Source organism: Anser cygnoides, chromosome 10 (genome assembly GCF_040182565.1).
Source record: "Anser cygnoides isolate HZ-2024a breed goose chromosome 10, Taihu_goose_T2T_genome, whole genome shotgun sequence".
NCBI classification, from domain to species: Eukaryota; Metazoa; Chordata; class Aves; order Anseriformes; family Anatidae; genus Anser; species Anser cygnoides.
In genome coordinates this window covers 15,507,799-15,534,354 of record NC_089882.1, presented here as the reverse complement: position 1 = coordinate 15,534,354, position 26,556 = coordinate 15,507,799, and the positions used below count along the sequence as shown (strand labels likewise).

The following is a 26,556-nucleotide window of genomic DNA, read 5'->3' as shown; positions in this document are numbered from 1 at the left end:
TCCCCCTCCCCGTTTTTCCCCGCACCGGGGGCGGGGTCCCCCCGCAGTTTCGTTTCCAGCCGCGCCGCTGCCGCCGTCAGAGACGGAAACCGAAAGCGGAACGGAGCCGAGACCGAAACCGGCGGCGGCTGCGGTTAAGGCAGCGCGGGGCCGGGGGGGGGGCTCCGGCACCCCCGGTGCCACCCGCTCCGCCCGGGCCGCCCGGCCCCGGCGCCACCGGCCCCGCTCAGCGCCCCCCGGCCCCGCCGCCCCCCCGGGGGACGCTCAGCGGGGGGAGAACGGGGGGGGGGGGGGGGGGGATCAGAGCCACCTTAACCGGGGGCGGTGCCGCCGGGGGGGGGGGGGGGGGGACGACCCGGGGGAGGGGGGGGGCCGGGCGGGAGGGTTTAAAGCCGCGGCGAGCGGGCAGCGGCGCTGAGCTGCGGGAGCCGCGATGGAGCTGCGGGACGTGCCCGCCAAGCAGCTGGACGGCTGGGTGGCCAGCACCCTGCAGCCCAGCACGGCCTTCACGCTGGCGGTGAAGAATACGGTGCGGCAGATCTGCGACTTCCTCAAGGAGCGGTGCTTCGAGGATGGAAGCTTCGAGGACAAAATCCGCGTCTTCAAGACGGTCAAGGTGCGAGCTGCCCCCCCCCCACCCCGGGACCCCGTCCTGCCCGTGCCGGGGGCTGAGCGGCCGCTGTCCTCCCCTCCCGCAGGGCGGCTCGGCGGGCAAGGGCACGGCCCTGCGCAAGAACTCGGACGCCGACGTGGTGCTCTTCCTCAGCTACTTCACCAGCTACCTGGACCAGCGGCAGGAGCACCCCAAGATCCGTGACCTCATCGAGAAGCGGCTCCTTGAGTGCATGCAGAGCCTGTCGTTCACTGTCAGGATCAGCCCGCCCCGCTACAAGGGCCGCTCCCTCAGCCTCACGCTCTTCTCCAACACCGAGTCCATTGACGTCGACATCCTGCCCACCTACGATGCCCTGGGTAGGGACTGGGATGGGATGGGGCAGGCAGGGGGCATGGTGCGGGACAGGGGTCAAGGTCCCTTTCTCCCCACAGGGCAGGTGACAGAGGATGGCCCGCCGGACCCACAGGTCTATGTCGAACTGCTGAAGGCGCACAGCAGCCCCGGGGAATTCTCCACCTGCTTCACTGAGCTGCAGAAGAAGTTTGTGAAGCGCTGCCCCGCCAAGCTGAAGGACCTGCTGCGCCTGGTCAAGCACTGGTACAAGCAGGTGAGGGACTGCCCAGCCCCACCGTGCCCACACAGCCCCCACCCCCTGCCAGGGACCCCCCTACCTGCTGGCTCCCCACCTCTGTCTCCCCCCAGATGCTGAAGCCACAGTACCCCCGTGCAGACCTGCCCCCCAAATACGCCCTGGAGCTGCTGACCATCTATGCGTGGGAGCAGGGCACAGGCAGCAAGGAAGCCTTCAGCCTGGCAGAGGGCTTCTGCACAGTGCTGAAGCTGCTCTGCCGGTACCGGGACATCTGCGTCTACTGGGAGAAGTACTACTCGCTGCAGCATGAGCAGATTGGCACCCACCTGAAGCAGCTGCTGCGGAAGCCCCGGTAAGGACCCGCACCCCTGCCCTGTCACGCTGCTCCCAGCCCCAGTTCTGTGCCGGGCTCCCCGCGCCAGCCTGACAGCGATGCCCCGTCTGCATTCACAGCCCCATCATCCTGGATCCCGCCGACCCCACCGGCATCCTGGGCCAGGACAGGCAGTGGGACCTGGTGGCCGAGGAAGCCGCCCGGTGTTGCGCTTCCCTGCCCTGCCTCACCGGCGTCAACCCCTGGAACGTGCAGGTAGGGCTGCCCACACCCACCGGCCCCGCGGCCCCCAGCCCTGCTGCCGCTGCTCACCCGCAGTCTCTCCTGCAGCCGGCCAAGCCCGTGACGGTGGAGGTGAAGGGGCTGCAGGGCGCCAGGCTGCACACCACCGTCAGCCCCAGCACCACCATCTGGCAGATGAAGGAAATGATCGAGCGGGAATGGAGAATCTCCCGCTACCAGCAGCGCCTGTCCCAGCAGCCGGCCGGGACCCCCCTGATCCTGCAGGACAACAACAGCCTGGCCTCCTACGGCATCTACTACGACACCACGCTGGTGCTGCTGCAAACCCAGCCCCGGCAGATGGACATCTTTGTGAAGGACATCAAGAACCAGACGATGACGTACACTGTGCAGCCCACAGACACCGTCTTGCAACTGAAGACAAAGATCAACACCCGCCAGGGTATCCCCGTGCAGCAGCAGCGCCTGACCTACGACTCCAAGAACCTGGAGAACCACCATACGCTGGAGCACTATAATGTCCAGCCCAAGAGCACTATCTTCCTGCTTCTGCAGCTACGGGGGGGAGTGGGGCCCCAACACCCTTGCTGCCAGCCCTCCTGAGCACCCCCAGGCACCAGCCCACTTTGCTGGACCCCCCCCATCCCATCCCATCCCATCCCCTTTTATTTCTCCCTGGAAATAAAACCTTTGAAAGACCCTTGTGCTGCCGGTGCTTTGGGAAGGGGGGACGGGACAAGGAGGGGGGGGGGTGACAGTGGTGCCCAGAGTCAGGGCTGGTGTCAGTGTCACTGCAAGGGAGGGGACAGGTGTTGGGCACGAGTTCATCTCCCTGGGGCGGTGGGGGGGGGGGGTTGGAAACCGCCGCACTTTGGTTTTAATTCTGTGGAAGTGAAAATAGGGTGGGGGGAAGAGCCCTGGTGCCATAGGTGCCTGGGGCTGCTAGATCCCAGGAGCGCCTGGGGGGATGAGGACACGACACACACACAGGGGGCACGCTCACGGGGCCCCTGTGCTGACTCCTCTGCTTTATTGAGCTCAATTAGTACAAGAGGGGGGTGACTCCCACCTGCCCCCCGCCTGCATCGCCCGGGCCCCCCCCTCCGACCCTGCAGTGCGGCTGCCCCCACGGCCCCCTTGCCATACTGGGGCCGCCTCGGCCAGGTGCGCGTCCGCTGCTACCAGCTGTTAATAAATAGAGCGGGGCCCGCGCCCGGCTGGGAGCCCCCCCACGGCCACTGCGGGCCCCTCTCGCCACACGGCAGCGGCAGAGCCAGGCCCGGTCCCCGCTCCTAGGCAGCGCCCGGTGCCCGGGCCCGGTGTCACCAGGGGGAAGCGCTGCGGGGGCCCCGTGGCCCTCCCCGGGTGCGGCGGCGGCGGGCGGCCCGCGGCTCCTCGCCGGGCCGCGCGGGGGGCCCGGCCTGGGTGCGGGGGGACCGCGAGCCGCCCCTCGGCCCCTCGCAGGCCGCCTCCGGCCGCTCCAGCAGCTGGAGGAAGTCCCGGTACCAGAGCGTGCGGGAGGGCGCGGGGGCGCCCGGGGACAGCGGCCCTGCCGCCCGGCTGGCGGCGATCACCTCCAGCGCCAGGCGCAGCAGGGGCTGGGTAAAGCCGTGCTCGGTGGCGCGGCACAGGTAGAGGCCAGCGTCGGAGCGCTGGACGCTGCGCAGGAGCAGCCCCCGCTCTGTCCAAACCACCCGCTCGTCCGGCTGCACCTGCGGCACCAGCAGGACGTCAGGGCATGGGGGGGGGGGACGTAGGGAGACCCCCCCAAGCCCCAGCACCTACCTCTTGCTGGGGAGCATCGGGGCTGTGCTGGTAGGTCCAGAGCACGCGGGCTTGCAGGGACCTGGGCACGCACTCCAGGAAGGTGCTGCTACCCTCCACTGCGTAGAGCTGCCTCTGGGGCACGCGGCCCCGCCGTGGCTCTGCGGGACGAGGCCTCATGTCAGCCCCCAGCCCGGCAGGGCCGCCGTGCCCCACCGGTCCCCCCCTCACCTTCAGAGCAGAGCAGGTTGGGGTCCCCATTGCGGACGTCCTGCCGGCGGGAACGCCTGCGGGAACGGAGGGAAATGGGGAGCTGCGGCGGCAGGGCCTGTGCCTTGCCCTGGTTTTGGGCAGGTGCCCCTGGCGGTGCCTACCTTTTGGTGCTGGGCACGTAGCGGGTGCAGGCGGTGCCGTCCCAGGCACAGTACGGGTCCCTGGCCAGGCAGCACTCGGCGCAGGCTTTGCCGTAGGCACCGCAGCGGTGCAGAGGCAGCTGGGCCACTGCCGTGGTCGAGCCGGCATAGAGCTGTTGCTGCAGGGAGAGGGGGGCTCAGCACCCCCACTGGGGGACACAGGGACCCTCCCCACGGGGCTGGCAGCGTCTCAGCCCCCTTGCCTGCTCCCCTTACCCGCTTGGAGGAGAGTTGCAGGCTGATGATGGGGGACGCATCCTGCCAGGAGAGCAAAGGGTGGGTGTTGTGGAGAGCTGGGGGCTCACTGGGGGTGGGGAGCCCCGAGCAGGCACCCCCAGCGATGGGGGAGGGCAGGCGGCTGCCCCTCACCTGGAAGACCTGCAGCTCCTCCAGCAGCAGCTCCTCCATGCCATGCCACCTCTCCTGGGGCACTGAGACCACCTTCAGCACGGTGCTGACATCTGTGGGGAGGGTGGTGAGGCGGAGGTCCCAGGCATGGCCCCGCAGCTGCAGCTCTCACCCCTTGGCCCAGGGCAGCACGTGCCTGTGCCAATGAAGAGGACGTCGTAGTGGCCATCGGCGGCAGAGACGCGGTCAACGGCGATGCGGGTGAAGGTGTAGGGCACGCCGGCTTGCAGGAAGAGGGGCCGCTGGCCGTGGGGCAGCACCGGGTTGTACATGAGCGGGTGGTGCCGGGCAAACTGGATCACCTCATCTGGGAAGTCCTTGGTGGAGCTGAAGGTGCCGAAGGTTTTGCTGGGGCACTGCAGGAGGCAGCGCTGGGTGAGCGGGGTCCCACTCCCCACATCCAGCCCCCCGCCCCCCCCCCCGGGGCAGACTGGGTGCCACCCGCCCTGCCACGTACCATGCCTGGGCGGGGGTACGGCACACGAGCCTGGTACGGCACCCACTGGTAGTTGGGGCCCTCCTTGTGCGCAAAGGGCCCCAGGAAAGCCCGGCGGATGTCAGCCATGGTGTAGACACAGACAGCCGAGCCCTGGAAGACGGAGCTGGCGAGAGAGACAGGGCGATGTGAGGGGTGAGCACGCCTGGGACACACGGGGGGGGGAGATCAGCTTTACCTGGAGGTGGAGAAGACCGCATAGACCAAAGGGTTGCGCTTGTCCCTTGTCTGCAGCAGGAAGACGTCACCTGTGGGCAGGCAGGAGGAAGGGACAGCGTCAGCGTGGCCACCCTGGCCCTGCAGGGCGCAACGGGGCCTACCTGCTGGCCACCCTGGCGAGTACTCACGGAGCTCGTCGAAGTACGTGTCAGCACCGTCAGCGCCCGGCACGGCACAGACCAGCCGGGCTTTCAGGAACGTCGTCCACTTGTTCACCAGGCTCCTCTGCCCACCCACGTCGTTCTGCCGGGCGAGGGGCAGCCGGTGGGTGAGCGGCGGCGCCCGCACCCCGGGCACCACTGCCCCGCCGCGGCTGCCTGCACCCACCCTGCAGATCTGGCCGATGCGGGTGAAGCTGGTCTTGCCCAGCCCCTGCTGCCGCTCCACCGCCGTCTCACGGAAGAAGAAGTAGATTTTGTCGTCGTCAGGGTTCTCGCTCTCAGGCACCCAAAAAACGTCCACGAACTTGGGCTCTGGGGGCAGAGAGGTGCCACATCCAGAGCCTGCAGGCACCTGGTAGGCACAGGGACCCCCGGAGCGCTGTGGGCAGCGCTCCCACCCCGTCAGGCCCCACAGTAGGAGAGGACGGGTGCAGCGGAGCCCGGTGAGCTTGTCACGCGGACGGCTGCATCCCGCAGCAATGCTGCAGCGGGGTGCCCAAGCCCTCCCGCCCCCTGTGCCCTGTACTGACCGTTGAGCCAGCGGGAGTCGTGCTGCTCAGTACGGACGGACGGGCGCGGACCCAGGCTGCGGAAGATGGTAAAGTCGCGCCCCATCAAATCGGTGGCCACCCCGGAGTAGAGCTCCTCACCTGGCAGGCACCGAGGGCAGTGTCACTGGGAGCCCGCTCCCGCCGACCGCTGCGACAGCCCCAGCTCCTCCCTCGCTCCCCTCCTACCCACGAGAACAGAGGCGGCCGTGTGCCGGGGGTCATAGGGGCTCTTTCCCTTGCCGTCCTCAGCGTGCCGTGGGTCCAGCTTGAAGACATGGTCCTGGGGGAATGGGGTCAGCGCCGGCAGCCAGGGCCATGCCGTGCCATGCCGTGCCGCGCCGCGCTGCAGCTCACCTCCGTGTGCTGGCCGACCTCCACGAAGGCACAGGTGGGGTGGAAGGCGCCGGTGCCACAGGCATACAGGTGGGTCCGGTTGTAGGCGTGCAGGATCTTCACGAAGTTCATGCACTCAGCCTGGGGGGACAGGGGCGGCTCTGAGGCCCCTGCTTCACCGGCACCTCAACCAGCACCCTGCCCGCCCCATCCTGCACTCACGGTGATGTCCTTGCCAGCCCAGTTGCACTCTTCTCTCCACTCCACCGGTGCAGGCCAGTAGATCTGCAGGTGGGAGGGGAATGGTAGCAGCTCCCAGGACCCAGACGAGGGCCACCAAACCCATGGCACATCACAGGAGGCCGCCTCCACCCTGCTCCACCCTCCCGGCCCCGTTACCTTCCTGTCCCGCTGGCTGATGTTGTCCAGGCTCAGCGACACCAGGTGGTTCTTGGCGCCCACGAAGAGGCGGCCGCGCTCCTCGTCCAGCAGCAGGGCCTCGTAGCAGCACGAGCGCTCCAGCTGGAAGAGGCGCAGCCCGTGGCGGGCCCGCAGCTCTGCGGAGCCAGGCCACCCTGCTCAGCCCTGCCCGCTGCAGCCCCTGCGCTGGAGGGCACCCAGGGGCCCCCCAAGCGTGCTCCCATCCCGTCCCACAGAGGACGTGGGGGTCCTGGGGGACCCGCAGCTGCCCCCACATCAGCCCCTCTGCCGGAGCACGGGGGCTGCGGCGGAGCTCAGTGCTGGGTCCCGTGAGCTGCCGCAGCCAACGCGCCTGGAGGCAGTGGGGTGCCCCAACCCCCCGGGCGCCCCAACACCCAACCCAGGTGCAGGCAAGCCCAGGGCAGGGCCGAGAGCCCAGCCCCAGCCCCACGGTGCAGCCGCGTCTCCGAGGTGCCTGGGCAGGGGCCGCGGCCCCCCGCCGCCCGGTCCCATCCCCCAGACCCGTCCCACCGGCTTTCCCAGCTCCGCCGCCCCCGCAGCGGCCCACCATCCATCTCGGCACAGCGGGCGGCGGGGAGAAAGGGCCTTTTCTCTGCCCCGCGGAGCTAATCCCTCGCGGCAGGAACAAACGGCTCTTTGTGATGGCCGCTCACTGGGACCCCGTACCCACGGCTGGGGGCACCGGGGTGACGCCCCGACCCGGCACCCCGGTGCCGGGAGCCAGGGGGCCGCGACACAGGGTCCCCCGGTGGGCCCAGCGTCCCCACGCTCCCCCGTTGCACCTGCACCGCCCCTGCTCGGTGGCTGCGGTGCGTCCCGTCGCCCGGCCCACCCCGCCGGTTGCCCGCACTCACCCGGGAAGGCCAGCCTGAGGCGGGGGGTAGCGGTGGCGGGCGGGGGGCGCCCGGCGGCCGGGCCGCGCAGCAGGAGCAGCAGCAGGAGCAGCAGCAGGAGCAGCGGGCTGCTCATGGCTGGTGCCTGGCTCGCAGCCCCTCGGCTGGAGGCAGAGGAGGGGACGTCAGCTCGGGTTACAGCCCCCTCCCCGTTGGCCCCCGGGGGGCTCCCCCCCGCCCCATGCATGGCTGGCAGCGGTGCCCCCGGCCGGACCCCTCTGGTTTGGCCAGCGCGGGGACACGGCGAGGGCGAGGGTGCCCTGGGCATCGCCATACGGCGAGCCCGGCACAGCGCGGGGGGCTGGCTGAGGGGACCCCCTTGCCGGGTGCCGGTTGGGGTGCGCAGGTGGGGGGGGTGCTGGCCGGCTGCCCGTCGCTCCCCGCATTTGGAAGCCCCGCCGAGTCCGACCCCAAACGTAACGGGCTCCGCGAGCCCTCGCCCTGCCCTGACCCTGGGGAAACTGAGGCAGCCGCCCCGGCAGCACAGAGCCGCCCCGGGAGGGCTCCGCGCTGCCCCGCGGGGACGGGGCGAGCACCGGGGCGGCGACAACCGCGTCCCCCTCCCGTACCTCAGTTTCCCCACCGCTGCAGCCGCCTCTGCCCTTCCCGGGGGGGGGGGGGGGGGGGGCTCCGCCTGGCTGCGGGGCCGAGCAGGTGGCACGGCCCGGCACCGGCACCGGCCCGCGGGGCCCCACCGGGGCTGCTCCCTCCGGGCCCGGCCCGGCCCGGCCCGGCTCGGCCCCGCTGCCGCCGTCCCGGCGGAGGCTGCGCGAGTCGGCGGCGCGGCCCTTGACCCCCCGCCCCCCCCCCCCCGGTCCGGTCCCGTCCCGCCCGGGCGGCGGCACCCACCTGGGGCTCGGCGCGGCTCGGCCCGGTCCCGCACGGCCCCGCCCCGACCCGGAGGGCGGCGGGGCGGCCCCGGCGGGGCGGGGCGGGGCGGGGGGCGGCCCGGAACGGCCCGGCCCGGCCCGGAGGGCGGAAGGGGGGCACGCACGTGCTAACACGTGCAGACACGCGCAAACACGCGGGCACCTGCAAGCACCTGCACACGCACCTGCGCGTGCACGCTCGCAGAGGCGCACGCCGTGCACCCCCCCCGGGCACCCCCCGGCACACGCCTCTGCCCGCAGCAGCAGGGCCCCGGTGCTCCCCGGCACGCCCGTCGCACACGCACACGCACACGCCACGCCAGCGCCGCTGGCACGCACGTAGCCACACGCCGCGCCGTGGCCGGTGGCACCCGCCCGTGTGGCCTGCGGTGCCCCCACCCCACGGCGCCCCCGCCCCCAGGTGAGAGCTGAGCACCGCCACGCTCAGCGCACCCACGGGGGCAGCTGCGGGCGTGAGGGCTTGGGGGGGGGCCGGGACCCGAGGGGGGCCCCGCTCAGCTGCAGCCCAGATGTCTGGCCCGGGCCCAGGCTGCAGCAAACAAAATTCCTCCGCTGCCTCCCATTTTCCAGCCAGCGCTGCCAAGAATAGCAAGTGCTGAGAGGTGCCGGCAGCGGGTCCACGCGCGCCTCGGCCGGCAAGGGGGGCCGGGGAGGGACACGGGGACTGGGCTGCCCTTGGGGGCCACCCCCTGCCTCGTCCCCCCGGCCCGGACGGGTGCAGAGGGCTTTGCTTGTCCGCAAGACTTTGCCCGGGCCGTGAGGCGCCGCGGGACTTCGGGCTGGGCAGAGGGTGGCTCCAGCCAAGGGAAAGCGCCGTGGGGGGGCCTGTGCCTGCTGGCCCTGCCATCACCTCCTGCCTGCCGCACGGTGTCCTAGGGCTGGCCATGGCAGCGGGCACGTGGGGCCCAGTGCCCCCCACCGTCCCTGCTCCCAGCCGGGAGTGGGACGGGACACAGGGAGCAATGGCGGGGGGGATGTCACCCCTCCCCGGGGGCCGGGATGGCTCCCAGCACCATGAGGCCCGGCGGGGACGTGGCGAGGTGGCCCGAGGGCAGCCAGTGCCAGCACGGCCCGAGCCCCGGAGCGCTGCAGGGCCCTGCCAGCAGCGGCTCCGCCTGCAGAAGCCATCAGGCGTCACAAGGGCCGTGGCTCCATCCCGGAAAAACAGCGCCGGAGCTGCCAGGGCCGGGCAGTTGCGGGGGGGGGGGGGGGGTGCGCCACGTTGCCACCAGCCCCCCCTGCTCCACAGCAGCTCCCTGTGGCGGGGTGACAAGGAGCGGGACTCCCAGACAGCCCAGGAGGACACGGGACAGGCCTCCTCCAGTTCCAGGATGAGCACGGTCCCGTGTCCCAAGTGACCCTGGAAGGGCGCCTGGCGATGCTGTGAGGACCCCTGGGGACAGGGTGCTGGCTCTGCCAGGGGGCAAAGCTGGGAGCCAGCCCCATGCGTGCCCTGAGAGATGACCAGGATCGCACAGATTTTGTCTGTGGGGCTGTGCCAGGGCCGGTGCTGTGGGCCAGGGAGACCGTCCCCACGGCCTGGTGTGTCCCAGGGAGCCGTGCGGCCTCACCCCCCCGCTCCTCCCCATCCCTAGCAAAGCAGGGAACTCATCAATTTTCCACCACACTGCTTTTCAGCCCGCGTTTTGTCTCCTGTTCCCAGCCAGACCCCAGCAATGGGCTTTGTCTGTGCAGCGCGGGGGGGCCTCCCCGAAGGACGGCCACCGTCGGCCTTGCCGTCAGCGTGGGGACATGCCAGCCCCAGCTGTAGTCCCCCCTGCCTGCAGGGACACCCATCGAGAGCCCCCCGCCCCAGGTCCTCGGCCACGGCATGGGGAGGCCATGGTGGGGACAGGAGCAAAAGATGGGCTTTGTGCAGTGGGGCAGCCAGGTGGCCGTGCTGCTGTCCCTGTGGCACCGCTTCTTGGCCAGGGGGAGCACACGGAGGCAGGAGAGGCCTCCTGTCACCCACCTGCACCGCAACGCTGGGCACCCCAAACCCCCTAATGCCTTGTGATGGCACAACAGCGGTGGGTTTGGAGCTCATCTGGCACACAGCAAGGGCAGGTGGCACCCCCAGCTGCCATCTCTCCACCTCCTTCCCCCGCCATCCCGAAGCCAGCTCCCATGCCCTGGCTGGCACCGGGCACCTTGGTGTGAGCTTTACCTGGCACCGGGATGCAGACGTGGCCGTCTGCCCCCGCAGCGCGTGGGGGGCTGTGCCAGGGTTGGGATGGAGCCCCCGGCGCTGTCCCTCACCCCAGAGCCAATGGAACAAGCAAGGCCCCCGCGCATTCCTGCCGGGATTAGGTGGCAGCCCCGGCCGCGCCAGCTAATCCCCCCATAACAGCCCCCTCTGTGCTGGGCCGAGCAGGGCCCACGGGGCTTTGGGGCATCACCACCGAGCTGTCCCTCTGTGGGGGCTACGGTGAGCCCTGGGGCGGGTGGTGCCAGTGTCCCCCCCCCCTCAAGGCACAGAGGAAAGAAGTTTGGGTCTCGACCCACCAAGCCCCCACACAGCCGGGGAAATGCACAGGCCCTTTGCCCACTCCCGCAGCCCCACGCTAACGTCAGCCCCTCACTACCTGCTCGCTCGTCCCCCACCCCAGGCCCGGCCGCGGCTACCCTGTCCCTGCGGGACCTGGTGGCTCCCCGTGGGCCTCGCACAGCGCCACTGCGGCGGGGACGGCTGGGCCGGGCGGCCACCGCGCATAAAGCGGCCATTGATGGGCACTGTGGTGGCCGCAGCGGCACAACGGGGCCTTGTCCCGGCCCGGTGCCCCACTGCTGCTTGGGCTTGCCCCGGTGTGGGGCTGAGCCTCTGTCCCCAAGCCAGCACCCAGGGGTGCTCTGAAGCCCCCCGAAGCTGCAGTGCTTGCAGAGCCTGCCCCCCAGCCCCCCTGGCCCCCGGCGCAGCCCCACAGCCGTTGTCTCACCTCCGCCTCCTCGCCCGGGATGTTTTGGGCTGGGGCAGCGGCTGCCGCCCGCTCTTTAAACCCCAAATTGCTGACGGGTGCCAGTCCCGAGGGCGGGGGTGGAGGGAGGGACGCGGAGCCTGGTCCCTGCCGTCGGGACCGGCAGCAACAAAGGGCGCTGTGTCCTCCCCACCCGGAGACGTCCATCGGGACCCGGGGGGCACGGGAGCACCCGGTCCTGGCGGCCAGGCTGGCCCCGGTCCCTTGACCGCAGCGGCCGGGAAATGTCACTGCCCGTGTCCCGGCAGCCCCCGAGCATCTCGGTGACCCCAGGCCCCTGGCACCCCCGGCTGAGGGTACGGGACCGCTTGGGTGGCCACGGAGCATCTGTAGGGCAGAGGCCGTGGCCACCCCACGGGTGCCGGGTGGACACGAGAGCCATCCCAGGCACCCACGGGGGAGGGAGACGGGCAGCGGCGGCGGCAGTGCCGCGTCCAGCGCCGCCTCGCCCCGTCACCGCCACGCAGGCCGCGGAGCAGAGCGCTGCTCGCAGCGGGGCCGCGGAGGGCGGCGGGGCTGGGAGGAGCGGCGGAGGCCCCGGAGGCTGCTGCTGCGGTCCGGGGGGACCCGGGCAGGCCGGAGGCGCGGGCCGGGAGAGGCTTCGCCGGGACGAACGGCGCCGGGCCCCGCAGCCCTGCTGGCCCCCGGCCCGCCCCGTGCCCCGCTGCCACGCGGGGCCCCCTCCGGCACACGGGGGCGACCCTTCCCCGCTGCGCAGCGCCGGGGCGGGGCCGGGGCGAGAGAGCCGCGGGCGGGCCCGGGGGGAGCCCCCGGCCGGGGGGAGCCCGGCCCCGGCCCCGGCCCCGCGGCGGCCACCAGGGGGCACCCGGGCCCCACCGGGAGGCGGCGGGGGCGGGGGGCGCGGCCCCTGCCCGGGGCCCCGGCACGGCTGCGAGCCGCGCTGCCCCCGGCGCGTCCCCGGAGCGTCCCCGCTTCCCGCGGCCCCCTTACCCCCTGCCCACCGCCCCCGGCCCCGCGGGCACTGCCGGCCGCCGTCCCCCTGTTTGCTCGGCCGCGGGGGGGGCCTCGGGGCCGGCCGGAGGCGCGGGTCAAGGCCGGTGCCCGCGGCCAGCGGCAGGCAGGGGGGGAGCGGGCGGCCCCCCCCCCCCCCCCGGCAGCCCACGGGAGAGAGGGGGCGATGCGCACCCCACGGCTGCCCCACGCATCCCCCCCTGCCCCGCACATCCCCCCCCCCCGCCCCGCTAAACATTAACCTGGCGTCCCCAGGGCCTCGTGTCCCGTGCCCGACCCAGCTGCGCTTGGGGACACCTGCGGGCACGGGTGTCCCGCGGGGGCGGGCAGGGACCCCCCCGGCCGGGCGGAGCGGGGCTGGGCACAGAACCGGGGCAGCTTCACCAGGAATTCCCCGAGCGTCCTCGGGGCACCAGGAGCAGTGGCAGGGCTGCGTGGGGCAGGGTGGCAGACCTCCCGCGGGACAGGGGTGCGGGAGGGGTGCTGCCCAAGCCCAGGCACGCTGCTCGTCCCCCCCCCTCCTGGGACTCGGGCGTCCCCCGAGCGGTGCATCCCAGCGGAGCTGGCGCGCGGCGGCCTGGACCGGGTGGCCACTGCCCCGTCCCCTTGTCCCGGTGTCCCTCGTTGCAGCGCCGCAGGACGCACTGAGGGGGCAGGTGATTGAGCAGCGATAAACCCACCCTGCCAGGTCCGGGGAGCCGCGTTCTGCTCCTGGCTTCTGTAAAGTTAATTGGTTTAGAGTTTCCAGGAACAAACGAAGGAGAAAAACACTCTCCCGGTGTGTGGGGCCATTGAATGCTCTCTGGCGAGTTATAATTGCAAATCATGTTTTGAAATCACATTAACCAATTATTCCTTGTTGTTGTTGTGCCCAGCCGCAGGACAGCGTGTGCATGGTGGTGGCGGCCACCGAGGCGAGGGGGAGGCCGGGGAGCCGTGCCTGTCCTACCAGCGGGGCGGCCGGTGATGCCTGGCACCAGGGACCAGAGGCACCCACTGGCTTTGTCCCCAGCAAGGACGAGTGCCTGGAGGCTTCTTGCTCGAGAGGCCGTGTGGCAGCGCTTGGGAGAGCTGCTAGGGCCACGGCTAAAGCCGTCACCTCAGCCATGTGCTCCTGGGATCACCGATCTTGGCCCCAGGAAGGTTGTTCGGCAAGGAAGCCGAGCGTGACCCTCGGCGTGCACCCGGCCAGCCCCCGGCGCCCTGCGCCCGTCCTTCATGGCTGAGGATGCTCAGATCCACCCAGGTCCCCGTTCCGGCCGCCTTCATCCAGCGCCAGGCAGGGCTGGCTCCCAGGGCCGTGGCTTTCGTGGGCTGGCTGAGCCAGGGGACGCGCATGGCTGCGGCTGCACGAGGCAGTGGCTGCGGGTGGCACAGGGCAGACAGAGGGGAACTGGGCGCGGGGAGCCTTGGGGAGTGCTCCAGTCCTGGGGCTTGGTGGCTTTTCTCCCTCTTCTTCCTACTGCCTGCTCCGATTTTCCACAAATCTCCATCTGGGTTTGTGTGCACGGTTTGTGTTCATCTGCCCAGCCGAAAAGGAGGGGAGGGGGAGAAGCACGCTGTGTGTCAGGAGACAAGGGAGGGGATGGCACAGTGGGGCACTCCTTCATTTTGTAACAAAAGGAGACGGAGGATTTGGGGACCAAGAATCACCGGTGGTGTTTCTAAGTCACTGGGTTGCAGAGGAGCAAGACCTCTCCCCATCCCCGTCCCTCTCCCCATCCCCATCCCTGTCCTCGTCCCTGTCCCTGTCCTGCCACTGAGCGCAGCCCGCGGGTGCTGGCTGCTGGGGCTGTGTTTGCGCTCTGGGCGGCTGCTCGCGGCTGCCGTTTACAAGCCCCGGACAAGGCTGTGCGCTGCCGCCCGTCCCCGGGGAGCGCGGTGCCACGTGGCTGGCGGGTGCCCGCCCTCGCCGGGGTGGGGAGGGTTAAGCGGATGGAGCACGGCTCTGGGTGCCCTGACCCCCCCGGCGCCGAACCTGGCCGCCTCGCCCCGGCACGCCGGCCAGCGCTGGTTCAGCACTTACGCATGATGCTGTTATTAGAAATTAGTTAATGGATGTCTCCGGCCGAACGAGAGCGGTGGTAACACGCACGGGAGCAGGGGGCAGAACCAGCCGTGGCTGTTGGTGCGGTATTTAGCAGCTGCCCCAGTGCGCCCAGGCAAGCCGGCACTGCTGCCGCCCGCTGCGCTGGGGCCGGGCACGTTCTCCTCCCCATGGCCGGACCCCGATGCTCACCGCCAGCCGGAGGAGCCCGCCCGATCTGCTCCATCAGGGTTTATGTACATCATGTATATATGTGTATATGTAACCTGCTGTATGTATATGTAGCTGTATATGTAAATCTGCCCCATCCGGGTTTATGTACATCATGTATGTATGTAACATAAATACAGCATCCTAGGAGAGTGTGGGGCTGGGGGGCATGTTTTTGGGGGGGGTAGCAAGGTGCCTCGCTGCTGCTGCTGCAAGCCACAAGGTGTTCAAGGAGAAAACCCCCAGAGTAGCCAGCCCATTGGGTACAACGACACAGGGCTGTTCTGCAAGGGGAGAAACATTCATGGAGTCCCCCATCACCGCAGCGTGGATCCAGCAGATTTTCCCCCTAAGAAAAACCCCGTGGGAACCAGCGGGGCTCAGCATGCCCCAGTGTGGGCAAGGGGGGGGCTGTGCCTCACGCGGCACTCAGGCCCCCCGGCGTGCCAGGGGCAGCGGCAGGCTGGCAACCAGGCTCCCTGGGCATCCCTGCAGCACGCGGAATGCTCCTCAGAGAGAAAAAAAAAAAGAAAAAGAAATCCCCTTTGGGGCTCCTTTGGGGCTCTTTTGGGGGTCAAACCCCACTATTTTGAGTGGAAAAGGCAGCTTCAGCGCGGGTTGGAAAGCTTGGAGGGTCCCGCCCTGCCCCTTTTATCCCCACGGCGGAGGCACCGGCTGCCCCCCTGAGGGGCAGAGGGCTGAAAACGTGCCCTGTTCCCCCTCGGGAGAGAAGCCAGTGCCCAGCCCCTCGCCGCTCTCGGGCCTTGGGGTGGGGTCGGGGCGGCTGAGCCAGCCCCAGCCGTCGGCGCTGGCCGCTGCGGGGGCCGCGGGTGGCCGTGGCCGTGCCCGGTGGCGGCGGGGCCGGCGGGGCCGGCTGTGCGTGCGCCTCCCCCTCGCCACCGGCCTCCCCAGCGCTTCGCACTGACTCTGCCCCGGCTGCGCAGAGATTGGGAGCCGTGGCACGGGGGGCGGGCCTGCGCTCCCGTTTAATCCCCGCTCCGTCGGGATTAGGGCCGGAGGAGGCTCGGTAATCTGCCGGCGGCTCGGCGCACACCCGGCGCCGTTGGCTGGGCTGGCAGCGAGGCGGCACTGAGGGGACGGGCAGGTAGGTCCCGCGGGACCCGCGGCCCCACGCTCTCCCCTGCTTTCTCCCGGCCTTTGCTGGGGTCGAAGGCTGCAGCGGGTCGCCCCCCCCCTCGCCCCCCCCCCCCCCCCCCGTGCCCCCCACCGCGTCAGTTCGCCCCAGCGCCGGCGCACGTAGCCCCCGGCGCCCGCTCACCTTCTCCTCCCCTAACTTCCAAACTTGCTCCGAGCCCCGCTCTCGCTGCCAGCTGTTCTGCTGGAGGAGGACGGAGCCGCTCAGTCTTGCCCCGAGCTGCTGGCAGGAGCGCGCCCCACGCCGCCCCACGCCGCCCCACGCCGCCCCACGCCGCCCCACGCCGCCCCACGCCGCCCCACGCCGCCCCACGCCGCCCCACGCCGCCCCACGCCGCCCCACGCCGCCCCACGCCGCCCCACGCCGCCCCACGCCACGGCAGCTTGCAGGTGGCAGAGCCGGAGCGCAGGGGCTGTTTGCTTTGCCGTTGCCTTCCTCTTCCCTCTCCAGCTGCTGAAACCCTCCCACAACGTATAAAAAAATCCTGCGAATGCTCATAAAAAGGCAGAGCCTGCCTTGCCGGAGCTGAAGCCTAACGCTCACCGCCCTCCGTGGCACCACGCTGCCGGGGGGGGGGCCCTGCAGCCACCCCACAAGTGTTGCCCCTGGCTTTGCCGATAACAGCCACCCCCGAGCTCCCCGTTTTTCCACTTTAATTTTTAATCAGCTGTGGCAGCCGCGTATGTTTGTTACAGCTGGAAAGTGCCGTAGCGGGATCGGGTGTCAGGGCGTCACAGGGGCTCCCGGGCGGCGGGGCCGTGCGTGCCGTGCCGCCAGGGCCGGGTATTTTTAGGGCAGCGCAGCCAGGCGGGAGGCTCACGGCGTTCCCGGGCGTCTTGCGCCGGCCGGGGAGAAACCAGCCGGGGGAAACTGAGGCACCGCGCGGTGGTGGATGCCGCTAGCACCGTGTCCGCCGCAGGGCCGCAGGACAGCCCCGGCTCGGGGGGGCCGGGGGGGTCCCTGGGTGCTGCGCCTGGGCAGGGGGAGGAGACGGGAATTTTCCACTGGCATCTGGATCAGGCCCAAGCAGAGCGGTTGCATCGGCCGGTCCGGCAGCGCGCCGTAACCCCCGGCTGTCACCGCGGGCACAGCGCGGCGCTCCCTGCGGCGCTGCCTGTACCCCCCCACCCAGCCGCCAGCGGCCGGGGTCCGGCAGGGATTCTTGGGCAGTCCGGGGGGGGGGGGGGCATCGGGGTGCTGCCCCCACGGGGAGCCTGGCCGAGGTGCAAAGGTCCCCGCAGCGCCTGGCCGGGCTGCAGCTGCACTCGCACGCTGGGGCCGCGGCCACGGCAAACAAACGGGCCCCGGCAGAGGCTGTTTTCCTTGGCATGGGGGTACTGGGGGGAGGACTGGGATCCCACGGGTTCCTCTGGCTGAGAAAACAGAGGCCCCTGCCCCTGCCCTTCTCGCCGCGTGGGTCCTGGCCGCCCCCGCATCCCCCACCGCCACGGGGCTGCTGACGCAGGGCTGGGGCCAGCTGGGTCCCCCCCAAATCACAGCCCACAGTTTGGGTGCTGAGCTCCTGGTGGCGTCCCGCGAAGGCACGTGTGCTGTAGGGAGTGAGCTCCTGAGAGACATCTCGCTTCCCAGGAGAAAGGCGCGAGAGAAAAGCTAAAATAGTGTTTTCAGGTGTTTTCTGCCTATTTAATCCCTGCGGTGGCGCCGTCCTGTCCAGGTGACACCAGCCCCATCACGGGCTTGGCATCCTTGTGCTGCGCCCCCACGCTGTGCCTCGGTTTCCCCGTTACCTGCCAGAGGGTGGGTGATGTGTGGCAATGTTTGGCTTTGCCTCCCCCTGCTCACGGTGTCCCCGACCCCGGCACATCCACCGCTGCGGGACGGCGCTGGGGCTGGTGACAGCAGCGAGCCTGTCACTTGGCACAGACACGGGGGCTTTGCTGGCTGGAGAAGGGACCTGGGGCTGCTGGCATGGGGCTGCCGGGGGATGTGGCATTTGCGCACCCTGTCCCCAGCTGCCAGCGGTGACGTTCTGCTGCGCTGAGCCCCGGGGCTCATGGTGGTCTCCACCAGAGCTCTCTGGTGAGGGTCTCCAGCAGGGCTGTCTGGGGAGGGTCTCACCTCACCCTGCTGTCCCGGCGCCAGCCTGCGGCCCTGGGCGAGGCCGTACTTGCGTAGTCGGGAGGTGGGAGCGCAGCACGCAGCTAAAAGCAGGGCTGGGTGCTAAATTTAGGAAGGCAGGTCAGGGGAAAAACACAGGTCTGCCTTGTGCCGGGCTGCGGGAGGGAGGCCCGGCTGCGGCGCCTGGGGGGGGCTCTGCTCCTGGCCCCGGGGGGCTGGCGGGACTGGTGGCCGTGCCCTCGCCCCACTGCCGCCGCCTCCCCGAGCCAGGAGCTGTGCTGCGATGCCTTCGAGGCCGGCAGGCACAAGGAGGGCTGCGTAGCCCCCAGCCCGCGAGGCGCAACGCCTGGCTGCCCGTGTGCAGGCCGGCAGCTGCGTCGGGCTCGGCGCTAAAGCCGGATTACAGCCGCCAGTGCTGCATCCCCCGCCCCAAGTGGGGCGGATTAGCCGGGATGGGGTCTGGGCACTGCATCCCTGCCTGGGGCAGCGCCTGCATCCGCGCAGGGCTTTGGTGGCTTGGGGCACCCCTGCGCTTGGGGCCCAGCACGCGTCACTGGGACGTGAGCGGGCTGGCTGGCAGTGTCAGTACCGTGTCTTCGAGCTCAGCGGCACCGGGAACGGCCCCTAGGCAAGCGACAGCTGAGCCCAGGGGGTTTGGTGGCACTGCGGGTGGCAGCCCTGTGCGCTCTGCTCAGTCCTCCCCCTGCCACCGGTCCCCAAACAGGGCACTGTGCCACCGAGGCGCCCACCGCCCCGCTGCGGGGAGCTGTGCGAGTCCCCGACCTGGGGGCCACCCCGGGGACATCCGTTGCGCCGTTTATTTGCTGTTCTGCAGAACCTTATCGCAAAGCAAATAACACCCACGAGGGGCACGACCGAAGCGTCACGGGTCCCTCGCCCCTTCCCCTGGTGCCACCGGGCAGGGACCAAAGGCCGGTCTGGCCGCCGAGGTGGCAGCGAGCGCTGGCGGGGCCGTGCCAGCTCTGCCGGCGGGAGGAAGCCGGGCGCGACGCTCACCGCATAAGAAACAAGCCCGGCCGTCGCCTGGCCGTGCCGGGAGGTGCTGGGGGAGGCTGGCGTTCCCCGGGTTGCAGCCGTGGCCCCTGCAGGAGGAGGGGGCTGCGGAGGGGAGAGCGGGGGGCTTGGGGACCTTGCGGCCTGGCACCGGCACCAGCGAGGGACGTGTCCGTGGCGGTGGGAAGGCGCGGAGCTAACGGCAGCGCTGGGACGTGCTGGCAGCCCCGTCCGTGCCTGGATGCGGCCCAAGCTGAGGCCCAGTGGAGGGGATAAATCATCGCCCAGCGGCCGCCTGCGGTTCACTCTCTTCCCCCGCATGGCTCGGCCTTGCCGGTCTGGGGCTGGAGGACGTGGCCCCCGCTGTGCCTCAGTTTCTCCACGTGGGCAGGTGCCACAAAAGGGGGGGGGGGGGAGGAGGGCGGACGTGTGCCCCCACCCCACGGCTTAGCCTCGCCGACCCCCTGAGGGCTGCCTGTTGCTGTGAGCCACCGCGTGGCCTGGGGTGACCCTGCCAGGGCTTCTCATCCCCCTGGCAGTGGGAACAGGGCGAGAACCGTGGGGGCTCAGGGGTGCTGGAGACCTTCCCCAGTGCAGCCAGTGGGGCTGCTATCCCCGCTATCCCCCCCCCCCCATCCCGGGGTCTCAGCAGTGGGCAGAGCCACAGAGAGAGCCACCTGGTCCCCAGGGCCACCATGGGACCCCAAGTCCCACAGGACTTGGACCGCAGGTCAGGACCGCAGGGACGGCTGCAGCCCCCGCTCCCCGTGGGGACCTGCAGCCCCGGGCTGATGGAGCCGCTGCATCCTCCCGGGGCTGGGACCGCGCTGCATCCCCCGGGGCCGGTGACACCTCCCGTCCCGGTGGGGCTCCGGCACGGAAACCCTTGGGTGGCAGGGACAGCGGGGGGGTGGCGGTGGTGGTGGCAGGGGACGGTGTGGGGCAGCGGGGCCGTGCCCCGGCTGCCAGCCTGCCCCAGAAAGCGGCCCTGTGCCGTTTCCCAGCGGGGCGGGGAGGGCTGGGCTTGCACAGAGGCGGCTTTGTGCCGCTTGCCAAGGCGTCCCCGCTCGGCAGCCCGGCCGCCATCCCCTGCCAAGGACTCGTCTCACAGCCCCGCGCTTTCCTGCTCCGCTTGCCAGCCCTGACGTGCCCCTGAGCCCCCCTGCCGCAGCGCCCGGCAGTGGTGGCAGCGGGGGGTCCCCGAGCTCCCTGCCCCGTCCCACGCCGCCTCCCCCGAACCACCGGTGCTGGGAGGGGAAACTGAGGCTGGGAGCCAAGCCCTGCAGGGGAGGCTGGGCCACCTGAGCCGGGAGGTCCCAGTCACCGCGGGGATGCGCCGGGGTGCCCGTCCCTGCCCAGCCACCCGTGCTGGTGCCGCCTCGCCGCCCTGCTGACGTGGCCCCCGCGGGGACCCCGCCGCCAGGCCCTGCAGCTCCCACCCGGAGCCGGACCCCGCGTCTCGCCCAGCCTCGAGGAGCCCCGCGGCCACATCCCTGCCACCTGCCATGGAGGCCCCGGAGCTGCCCGTGCAGGCAGAGATGGTGGAGCTGGTGCCCAACGGGAAGCACGCGGCCGCGCTCAGCACCACCGCCCTCCCCTCGCTGGCGGGTGACAGGTAGGGCTCTGGGGACAGGCGGCTTCCTTGGCCGGGGCTGGGCACCCCCATCCGCTCCTGGGTGCCTGCGGCCTGGCCCTGCTTGGGGCTGGGGGCTCTGGGGGTCCTGGGGGCTCAGGGAGATTGGGGGCTTGGCGCACTGGGCGTGCAGGGAGCTCGAGGGGACTCGGGGCTCTGGGGACTTGGGGCTTTTGGGGTGCTTGGGGCTGCTCATGGGAGTTGGGGGGGCTCAGGGCGCTCGGTGCTGTTAGGGGGCTGGTGGGGCTCAGGGCACGTTGGGGGCTTGGGTCTCTCGTGGGGCTCAGAGCACTTGGGGTGCACAGGGGGCTCATGGGTGGGGGGGAGCTGCCCCGGCCCCAGCCCTGGCCCCCATGCCCTGGCGCTGCTGGGGGGGCCGTGGCGTCCCCGTCTCTGCTTGGCCTGCCGCTTCCCCCGCTCCTCCCTCCGGCGCCCAGGTTTGACGAGAACCAGCGCAGCGCGGAGATGGAGGAGTTCCTGCCCCACGGCGCTGAGAAGAAGCAGACGCACTTCACCGACGTGAGTGGCGGCACGGGCCCCCCCCCAGACCCCCCCGGCAGCATCCCGCCCGTGTGACCGTCCCCCCTCGTGTCTCGTGTGCGCAGTTTGAAGGCAAGACGTCGTTTGGGATGTCCGTCTTCAACCTGAGCAACGCCATCATGGGCAGCGGCATCCTGGGGCTGGCGTACGCCATGGCCAACACCGGCATCGTCCTCTTCCTGTGAGTGGTGCCGGGCACCCAGGGGGTCCCTGGGTTCGGGTGATGGGAGGACTGGTGTCACCAGAGGCACGGTGGCCAGCGCTGGTGCCGGGGGGGCCGGCTTGTTGACCATGCTGTCCCCCCGCAGCTTCCTCCTGACGGCCGTGGCCCTGCTCTCCAGCTACTCCATCCACCTCCTGCTGAAGTCTTCGGGCATCGTGGGTGAGCGCCGGGACCCCAGCAGCCGGCGGGGCTGTGCCCGGGTCCCCCCTCAGCCCTCACCGCATCCCCTCTCCCCACAGGCATCCGTGCCTACGAGCAGTTGGGCTACCGAGCCTTCGGCACGCCGGGCAAGCTGGCTGCGGCCATCGCCATAACGCTGCAGAACATCGGAGGTGAGGACGGGGCAGCGGGGGGCCCTCTGCGGGGTGGGGGCACGGGGACAGGGGGCACAGGCAGCCCCCACCACGCTGTCCTCGCTCTGCCCCACAGCTATGTCCAGCTACCTGTACATCGTCAAGTCCGAGGTGCCCCTCGTCATCCAGACCTTCCTCAACCTGGAGGAGAAGACCGCGTGAGTGTCCCCGACCCCGCTGCGGCTCCAGCCGCGTCCCCCCTGCGTCCCCGCCCGGCAGGCGCCCTGGATTCCTCTCCAGCTGTGCAGCCCCTGGCGGGATTTAGTGGCGTTAAGCCACTGCTATTTTTGATCGCTGTCAGCGCTGAATAAGCCCCTGGGTGGGATTAGACCGGGTTGAACTTCCAATCCCCGCTCCTCGCCCCCCAGTGGGATCAGCCCACCTGTTCCTCCTCCCGGGGGATGCCAGCTCGAGGGTCCCCAAGGAGACCCGGGGAACCCCGGGGGTGCCAGGACTGCGGTCTCCACGTGAGCACAGAGGTCTCTGTGGCCTCAGGGGACGCGAGCATCCCCGGGGACACCAGCATCCCTGCGGACACCAGCATCCCTGCAGACACCAGCCATGGGGTCCAGAGAACCCAACTTTGGGGTCCCCGTGCTGATGCAGAGGTCTCCGTGGATGCCAGCCTCAGTGATCCCCGGAGGTGCCATCTCAAGTGTCCCCAGGGACGCCAGCACAGAAATCTCCATGGCCTCAAGGGATGCCAACATCCCTGGGGACACCAGTTCAAAGGTCCAGGGATGTCAGTCCAGGGGTCCCTGGTGCTGCCAGCTCAGGGCCCCCCCCAGAAGGCAGACAGGTCCCCCGAAGCTCATGTCCCCCCCCCCGCATCAGGTGAGGCTTGTTCCCCAGCTGAGCGGGGCTGTGAGCAGCCTCTGCTTCCAGGGACTGGTACCTGAACGGGAACTACCTGGTGATCCTGGTCTCCGTCACCATCATCCTGCCCCTGGCCCTCATGAAGCAGCTGGGTAAGTGGGGGCCGGGGGGGGCACGGGGGGCTGGGGGCGGCCCTGTGCCCACCACTGCTCTCCTGTCCCCCCAGGCTACCTCGGCTACGCCAGCGGCTTCTCCCTCAGCTGCATGGTCTTCTTCCTCATCTCGGTGAGCAGGGGACGTCGCTCCGCCACGCGGCACCGAGCACCCCTCCGGCGGCTGGGCCCCGCCACCCCGCTTTTTGCCTGGTTTTGTTTATGCAAGCCCGGGCAGCTGACATGGTGCCCCCCTCCCCTCCTTCCCCAACCCTCCCAGGTCATCTACAAGAAGTTTCATATCCCCTGCCCTCTCCCCGAGCAAGGGGGGAACGGCACGGGCGGCCTCAACTACACGGCAGCCAGCGGCAGCGGGCACTGGGACGGCTCCGCGGGCCTGCAGCCCCCCGAGCCGGGCGCCTGCACCCCCAGCTTCTTCACCCTCAACTCCCAGGTAGGGCTTCGGGGGCTGCGGCGGGGGGCGCCCGGCCCGGGGCAGGCTGCCCGTGCCCTGCGCTCAGCCTCCCCCCCCCCCGCCTCGCAGACGGCCTACACCATCCCCATCATGGCCTTCGCCTTCGTGTGCCACCCCGAGGTGCTGCCCATCTACACGGAGCTGAAGGAGTGAGTGCGGGCGGGGCGGGCGGGGTGCCCGGGGGGGTGCCTGCTGCCCCCAGGGGGCTGCGCTGACACCCACCTCCCGCAGCCCCTCCAAGAAGAAGATGCAGTGCATCTCCAACATCTCCATCGCCGTCATGTACCTCATGTACTTCCTGGCCGCCCTCTTTGGCTACCTCACGTTCTACGGTGAGCCCCGGGCCGGGCGGTGCCGTGACGCCCCGGGGGTGTCCCTGGGCCGGATGTCGCGGTGGTGCCAGCGCTGACCCCGCGTCCGCGGTGCCCCCAGGGCGCGTGGAGTCGGAGCTGCTGCACACCTACAGCAGGGTGGACCCCTTCGACGTGCTGATCCTCTGCGTGCGGGTGGCCGTGCTGACGGCCGTCACGCTCACCGTCCCCATCGTCCTCTTCCCGGTGAGGGGCCCCTTGGGGACGCCGGGCTGCCCCCACGGCCAACCTCCGGCCTCAGCTCCAAGCGCTGCGAGGAGAAACTGAGGCAGCGATGGGGACGGGGGGGGGGGGGGGGGGCGCGGGGACAGGGCTGGGTAGCAGTGGGGCTGTGGGGGTGGGAGGGGATGGGATGGGACAAGATGGGAGGGGAGAGGATGGGGATGGGATGGGATGGGGATGGGATGGGGATGGGAGGGGACGAGATGGGAGGGGATGGGATGGGGATGGGACTGGAGGGGACAGGATGGGATGGGGATGAGATGGGATGGGAGTGGATGGAATGGGATGGGGTGGGTGGGATGGGAAGGGAGGGAAGGGGAGGGGAGCGGACGGGATGGGGATGGGGACGGGATGGGATGGGAACGGGATGGGGACTGGATGGATTGATGGGATGGGATGGGATGGGGGTGGAGTGGGATGGGGATGGGATGGATTGATGGGATGGGACAGGAGGGGACGGGATGGGATGGGGATGGGATGGGGTGGGAGTGGATGGAATGGAATGGGGTGGGTGGGATGGGATGGCAGCGTATTGTTTGGGAGTGTATGGGATGGGTGCATATGGGAAGGGAGCATATGGGAGGGGATGGGATGGGGTGACCCCTGGCTCCACGGATGGAGCGTGACCTCCCCTCCCTGTGCCCATCCCCAGGTGCGCCGGGCCATCCAGCAGATGCTATTCCATGGCAAGAACTTCAGCTGGATCCGCCACGTCGCCATCGCTGTGGTCCTGCTGACCTTCATCAACCTCCTGGTCATTTTTGCCCCCTCCATCCTTGGCATCTTTGGCATGATCGGTGAGCAGCAGCGCTGGCACCCGGCCCGCCCACGTGCCCCCCGCCAGCAGCCCGCAGCCCCGTCCCTGTCACCCCGGGCTGCTCCCCAGGGCAGGGCAGGACCTGGCCAGGGCTGTAGGGCTCACCCTGCCCGCTCCATCGCCGTCTGCCGCAGGTGCCACCTCTGCCCCCTGCCTCATCTTCATCTTCCCGGCCATCTTTTACATCCGCATCATGCCCAAGGACAAGGAGCCCCTGCGCTCCACCCCCAAAATCCTGGTAAGCCCTGGGCCCCCATCCCTGGGTGGTGCTGGGGGAGGACAAGTATGGGGACAGGGTCAGCCCTTGCGCCTCAGGGATGCGCCAAGCTGCCCTCCCCTGCAGGGTGACACCAGGGGCTTGAGGACGGAGGAGACGTGGCTGAGGTCTCCTGAGTCTTCACTGGGGTGGGGGCCCCCTGGCCCCCCTCCTGGCTCTGCCTGGGGCGGTGGGTGGTGGTGGGCAGCCCCCATCCTCTGCTCTGTCCCCTTGCAGGCAGCCTGCTTCGCTCTCCTCGGGGTGCTCTTCATGATCATGAGCCTGAGCTTCATCATCATCGACTGGGCCACGGGGGGGGGCAGGAGTGGCGGCAGCCACTAGCCACCCTGGCTGCCCACCCTGACCCCCCCAACCCTGCCAGGACCCCCCCGGGGCCCCCACCTTTGCCTCCTGCCCTTGCCCTTGGCTGGGGGGGGGGGCACGAGACACGGCCAGCATAGGGGACCCCAGCCCGTGCCCGCACCTCCCTGCTCTGCGCCTCAGTTTCCCCATCTGTGAAACGGGGAGAACAGCGCTTCCCTACCTCACCAGGGGACGGAGGGGTCGGGGGCCAGCCCGGCTCGTGGGCAGCCTCTTGTCCTCCGCTGGCACCAGAGCCCTGACGGCAGTGTCTGCGGGGCTGGTGGCCAGCCCTTGGCAGTGCCCGAGCCACCCGCCCTGTCCCCTGCTGTCCCCGTCCCCTGAGAGCCAGCTCCCCTTCGCCCCCCGTGGCACCCGGCACGCCGTGGCTGGCGGTGCCCAGCTCCTGAGCTCGCCGGGGGATGGCTGGCTCCTGTCAGCCCAGGTACCCAGGGACTGTCCCTGTCACTTTGGGAAGGTGACACACACCGGGGGTGGCTGCCGCTGGCGTCTGTAGGTGCTGCGGTTTGGCCACCGGTAGCCGCCACGCTGGGGACATGTTGCTGCGCCCCGGGGCAGTGCAAGCACCCTGAGCCCCCCCGGGGTGCTGGCCGGGGTGCACGGAGCAGCGTGGCTTGGGGACGGCTTGGTGGGTGGGGGGAAGCTTTGGAGCTGCTCCCTGCACGCATCCCCTGATGCCAGGGTGACGGGCACCGCCCAGCCCGCGCCCTTCTCCTGCCACCGGCCCGTCTGTCCGTCCGTCCGTCTGTCCGTCCGTGCCATTGGGATCGCCCAGCCATGCCGAGGTGCGGGGATAGCTCCCTCCACGGTGGGCAGTGGGGACGTAGGCGGGCAGAGAGTGAGGCTGGGGGCTCGCCAAGTAAATAAGAGACGTATTTTTTTACGGGGGTGGTGGAGGCTGGGATGCTTTTTATAAATACTGTATATAAGAGTAGATCTTTTTTAACGCGTTGCGTGGCTCTCGGTAGCTCTGGGCCGTGTACGGGATCGGGGTGGCTGGCAGGGCACCAGCCCCAGCACCCCTGCCCGTGCCCAGCGTGCCGGGCTGCCCGGGGACGGCGCTTTTAAATTATAAGCGGGGGTTAGCGCTGTGCTGGAGGAGTGCGACCGAGGAAACCCGTGCGAGTAACAATAAAGAGTAAAAGAAGGTGTGAGACGTGCCGGGGTGGCTGCGGCGGGAGGGGAGCTGCCGGCTGCGGGGGCGCGCACGGGGGGACGCGGGGACAGCGGGGCCGTGGGGACATGGGGACAACAGGGACAGGGGGACAGCGGGGCCGTGGGGACACGGGGACAGCGGGGACAGCGCCAGGCTCCACGGGCGCACGGCGGCGCTGCGCCCACGCCGACGGCCGCGGCCGGCCGGGCTCATGCGCGGAGCTCCGCGGGCGCCGTGGGGCGCTGCCGCCCTGCCCACGCGGGCCGTGGGGCTGCAGCACGGCGCGGGCGATCCCCGGCTGCCCTCGGGACGCCGCGGGGACGCCGCGGGGACCCCTCAGCCCCGCGGTGCCAG

General features: G+C 70.4%; 3 protein-coding genes across 3 annotated transcripts; 2 read left to right on the top strand and 1 right to left on the bottom strand.

Moving 5' to 3' along the window:
- Positions 1-393: 393 nt before the first annotated feature.
- LOC106042804 (2'-5'-oligoadenylate synthase 1) lies at positions 394-2,485 on the top strand. The gene is made up of 6 exons (XM_048074148.2): positions 394-616; positions 699-972; positions 1,048-1,223; positions 1,319-1,560; positions 1,662-1,797; positions 1,873-2,485. Exons 1-6 carry the CDS (start codon positions 434-436, stop codon positions 2,386-2,388), a joined length of 1,527 nt encoding a protein of 508 aa, XP_047930105.2. The 5' UTR covers positions 394-433; the 3' UTR covers positions 2,389-2,485.
- Positions 2,486-2,793: 308 nt separating this feature from the next.
- SEMA3B (semaphorin 3B) lies at positions 2,794-10,465 on the bottom strand. Its single transcript, XM_067003372.1, has 19 exons — positions 10,450-10,465; positions 8,314-8,761; positions 7,426-7,568; positions 6,530-6,687; positions 6,353-6,415; positions 6,152-6,271; positions 5,984-6,077; positions 5,777-5,896; positions 5,413-5,558; positions 5,214-5,328; positions 5,045-5,114; positions 4,828-4,972; positions 4,507-4,726; positions 4,332-4,423; positions 4,179-4,220; positions 3,924-4,081; positions 3,781-3,836; positions 3,571-3,710; positions 2,794-3,497 (listed from the first exon to the last, which is right to left on the bottom strand). Exons 1-19 carry the CDS (start codon positions 10,463-10,465, stop codon positions 3,108-3,110), a joined length of 2,736 nt encoding a protein of 911 aa, XP_066859473.1. The 3' UTR covers positions 2,794-3,107.
- A 5,020-nt stretch (positions 10,466-15,485) lies between these two features.
- SLC38A3 (solute carrier family 38 member 3) lies at positions 15,486-26,197 on the top strand. Its single transcript, XM_067003016.1, has 16 exons — positions 15,486-15,663; positions 20,231-20,422; positions 20,878-20,959; positions 21,046-21,161; positions 21,289-21,362; positions 21,443-21,535; positions 21,633-21,714; positions 22,442-22,524; positions 22,599-22,657; positions 22,805-22,978; positions 23,069-23,148; positions 23,231-23,331; positions 23,432-23,556; positions 24,245-24,389; positions 24,544-24,647; positions 24,903-26,197. Exons 2-16 carry the CDS (start codon positions 20,313-20,315, stop codon positions 25,005-25,007), a joined length of 1,533 nt encoding a protein of 510 aa, XP_066859117.1. The 5' UTR covers positions 15,486-15,663; positions 20,231-20,312; the 3' UTR covers positions 25,008-26,197.
- Positions 26,198-26,556: the final 359 nt, after the last annotated feature.

Coding starts and splice junctions, on each gene's coding strand:
- LOC106042804 (XM_048074148.2), top strand. CDS start 434: ATGGAGCTGCGGGACGTGCCCGCCAAGCAGCTGGACGGCTGGGTGGCC. Junction 973..1,047: donor GCCCACCTACGATGCCCTGG/GTAGGGACTGGG, acceptor TTCTCCCCACAG/GGCAGGTGACAGAGGATGGC. Junction 1,224..1,318: donor TCAAGCACTGGTACAAGCAG/GTGAGGGACTGC, acceptor GTCTCCCCCCAG/ATGCTGAAGCCACAGTACCC.
- SEMA3B (XM_067003372.1), bottom strand. Junction 5,329..5,412: donor GCATCGGCCAGATCTGCAGG/GTGGGTGCAGGC, acceptor CTCGCCCGGCAG/AACGACGTGGGTGGGCAGAG. Junction 3,498..3,570: donor CCGATGCTCCCCAGCAAGAG/GTAGGTGCTGGG, acceptor CTGGTGCCGCAG/GTGCAGCCGGACGAGCGGGT.
- SLC38A3 (XM_067003016.1), top strand. CDS start 20,313: ATGGAGGCCCCGGAGCTGCCCGTGCAGGCAGAGATGGTGGAGCTGGTG. Junction 23,332..23,431: donor TGGCTACCTCACGTTCTACG/GTGAGCCCCGGG, acceptor CGGTGCCCCCAG/GGCGCGTGGAGTCGGAGCTG. Junction 24,648..24,902: donor GCTCCACCCCCAAAATCCTG/GTAAGCCCTGGG, acceptor GTCCCCTTGCAG/GCAGCCTGCTTCGCTCTCCT.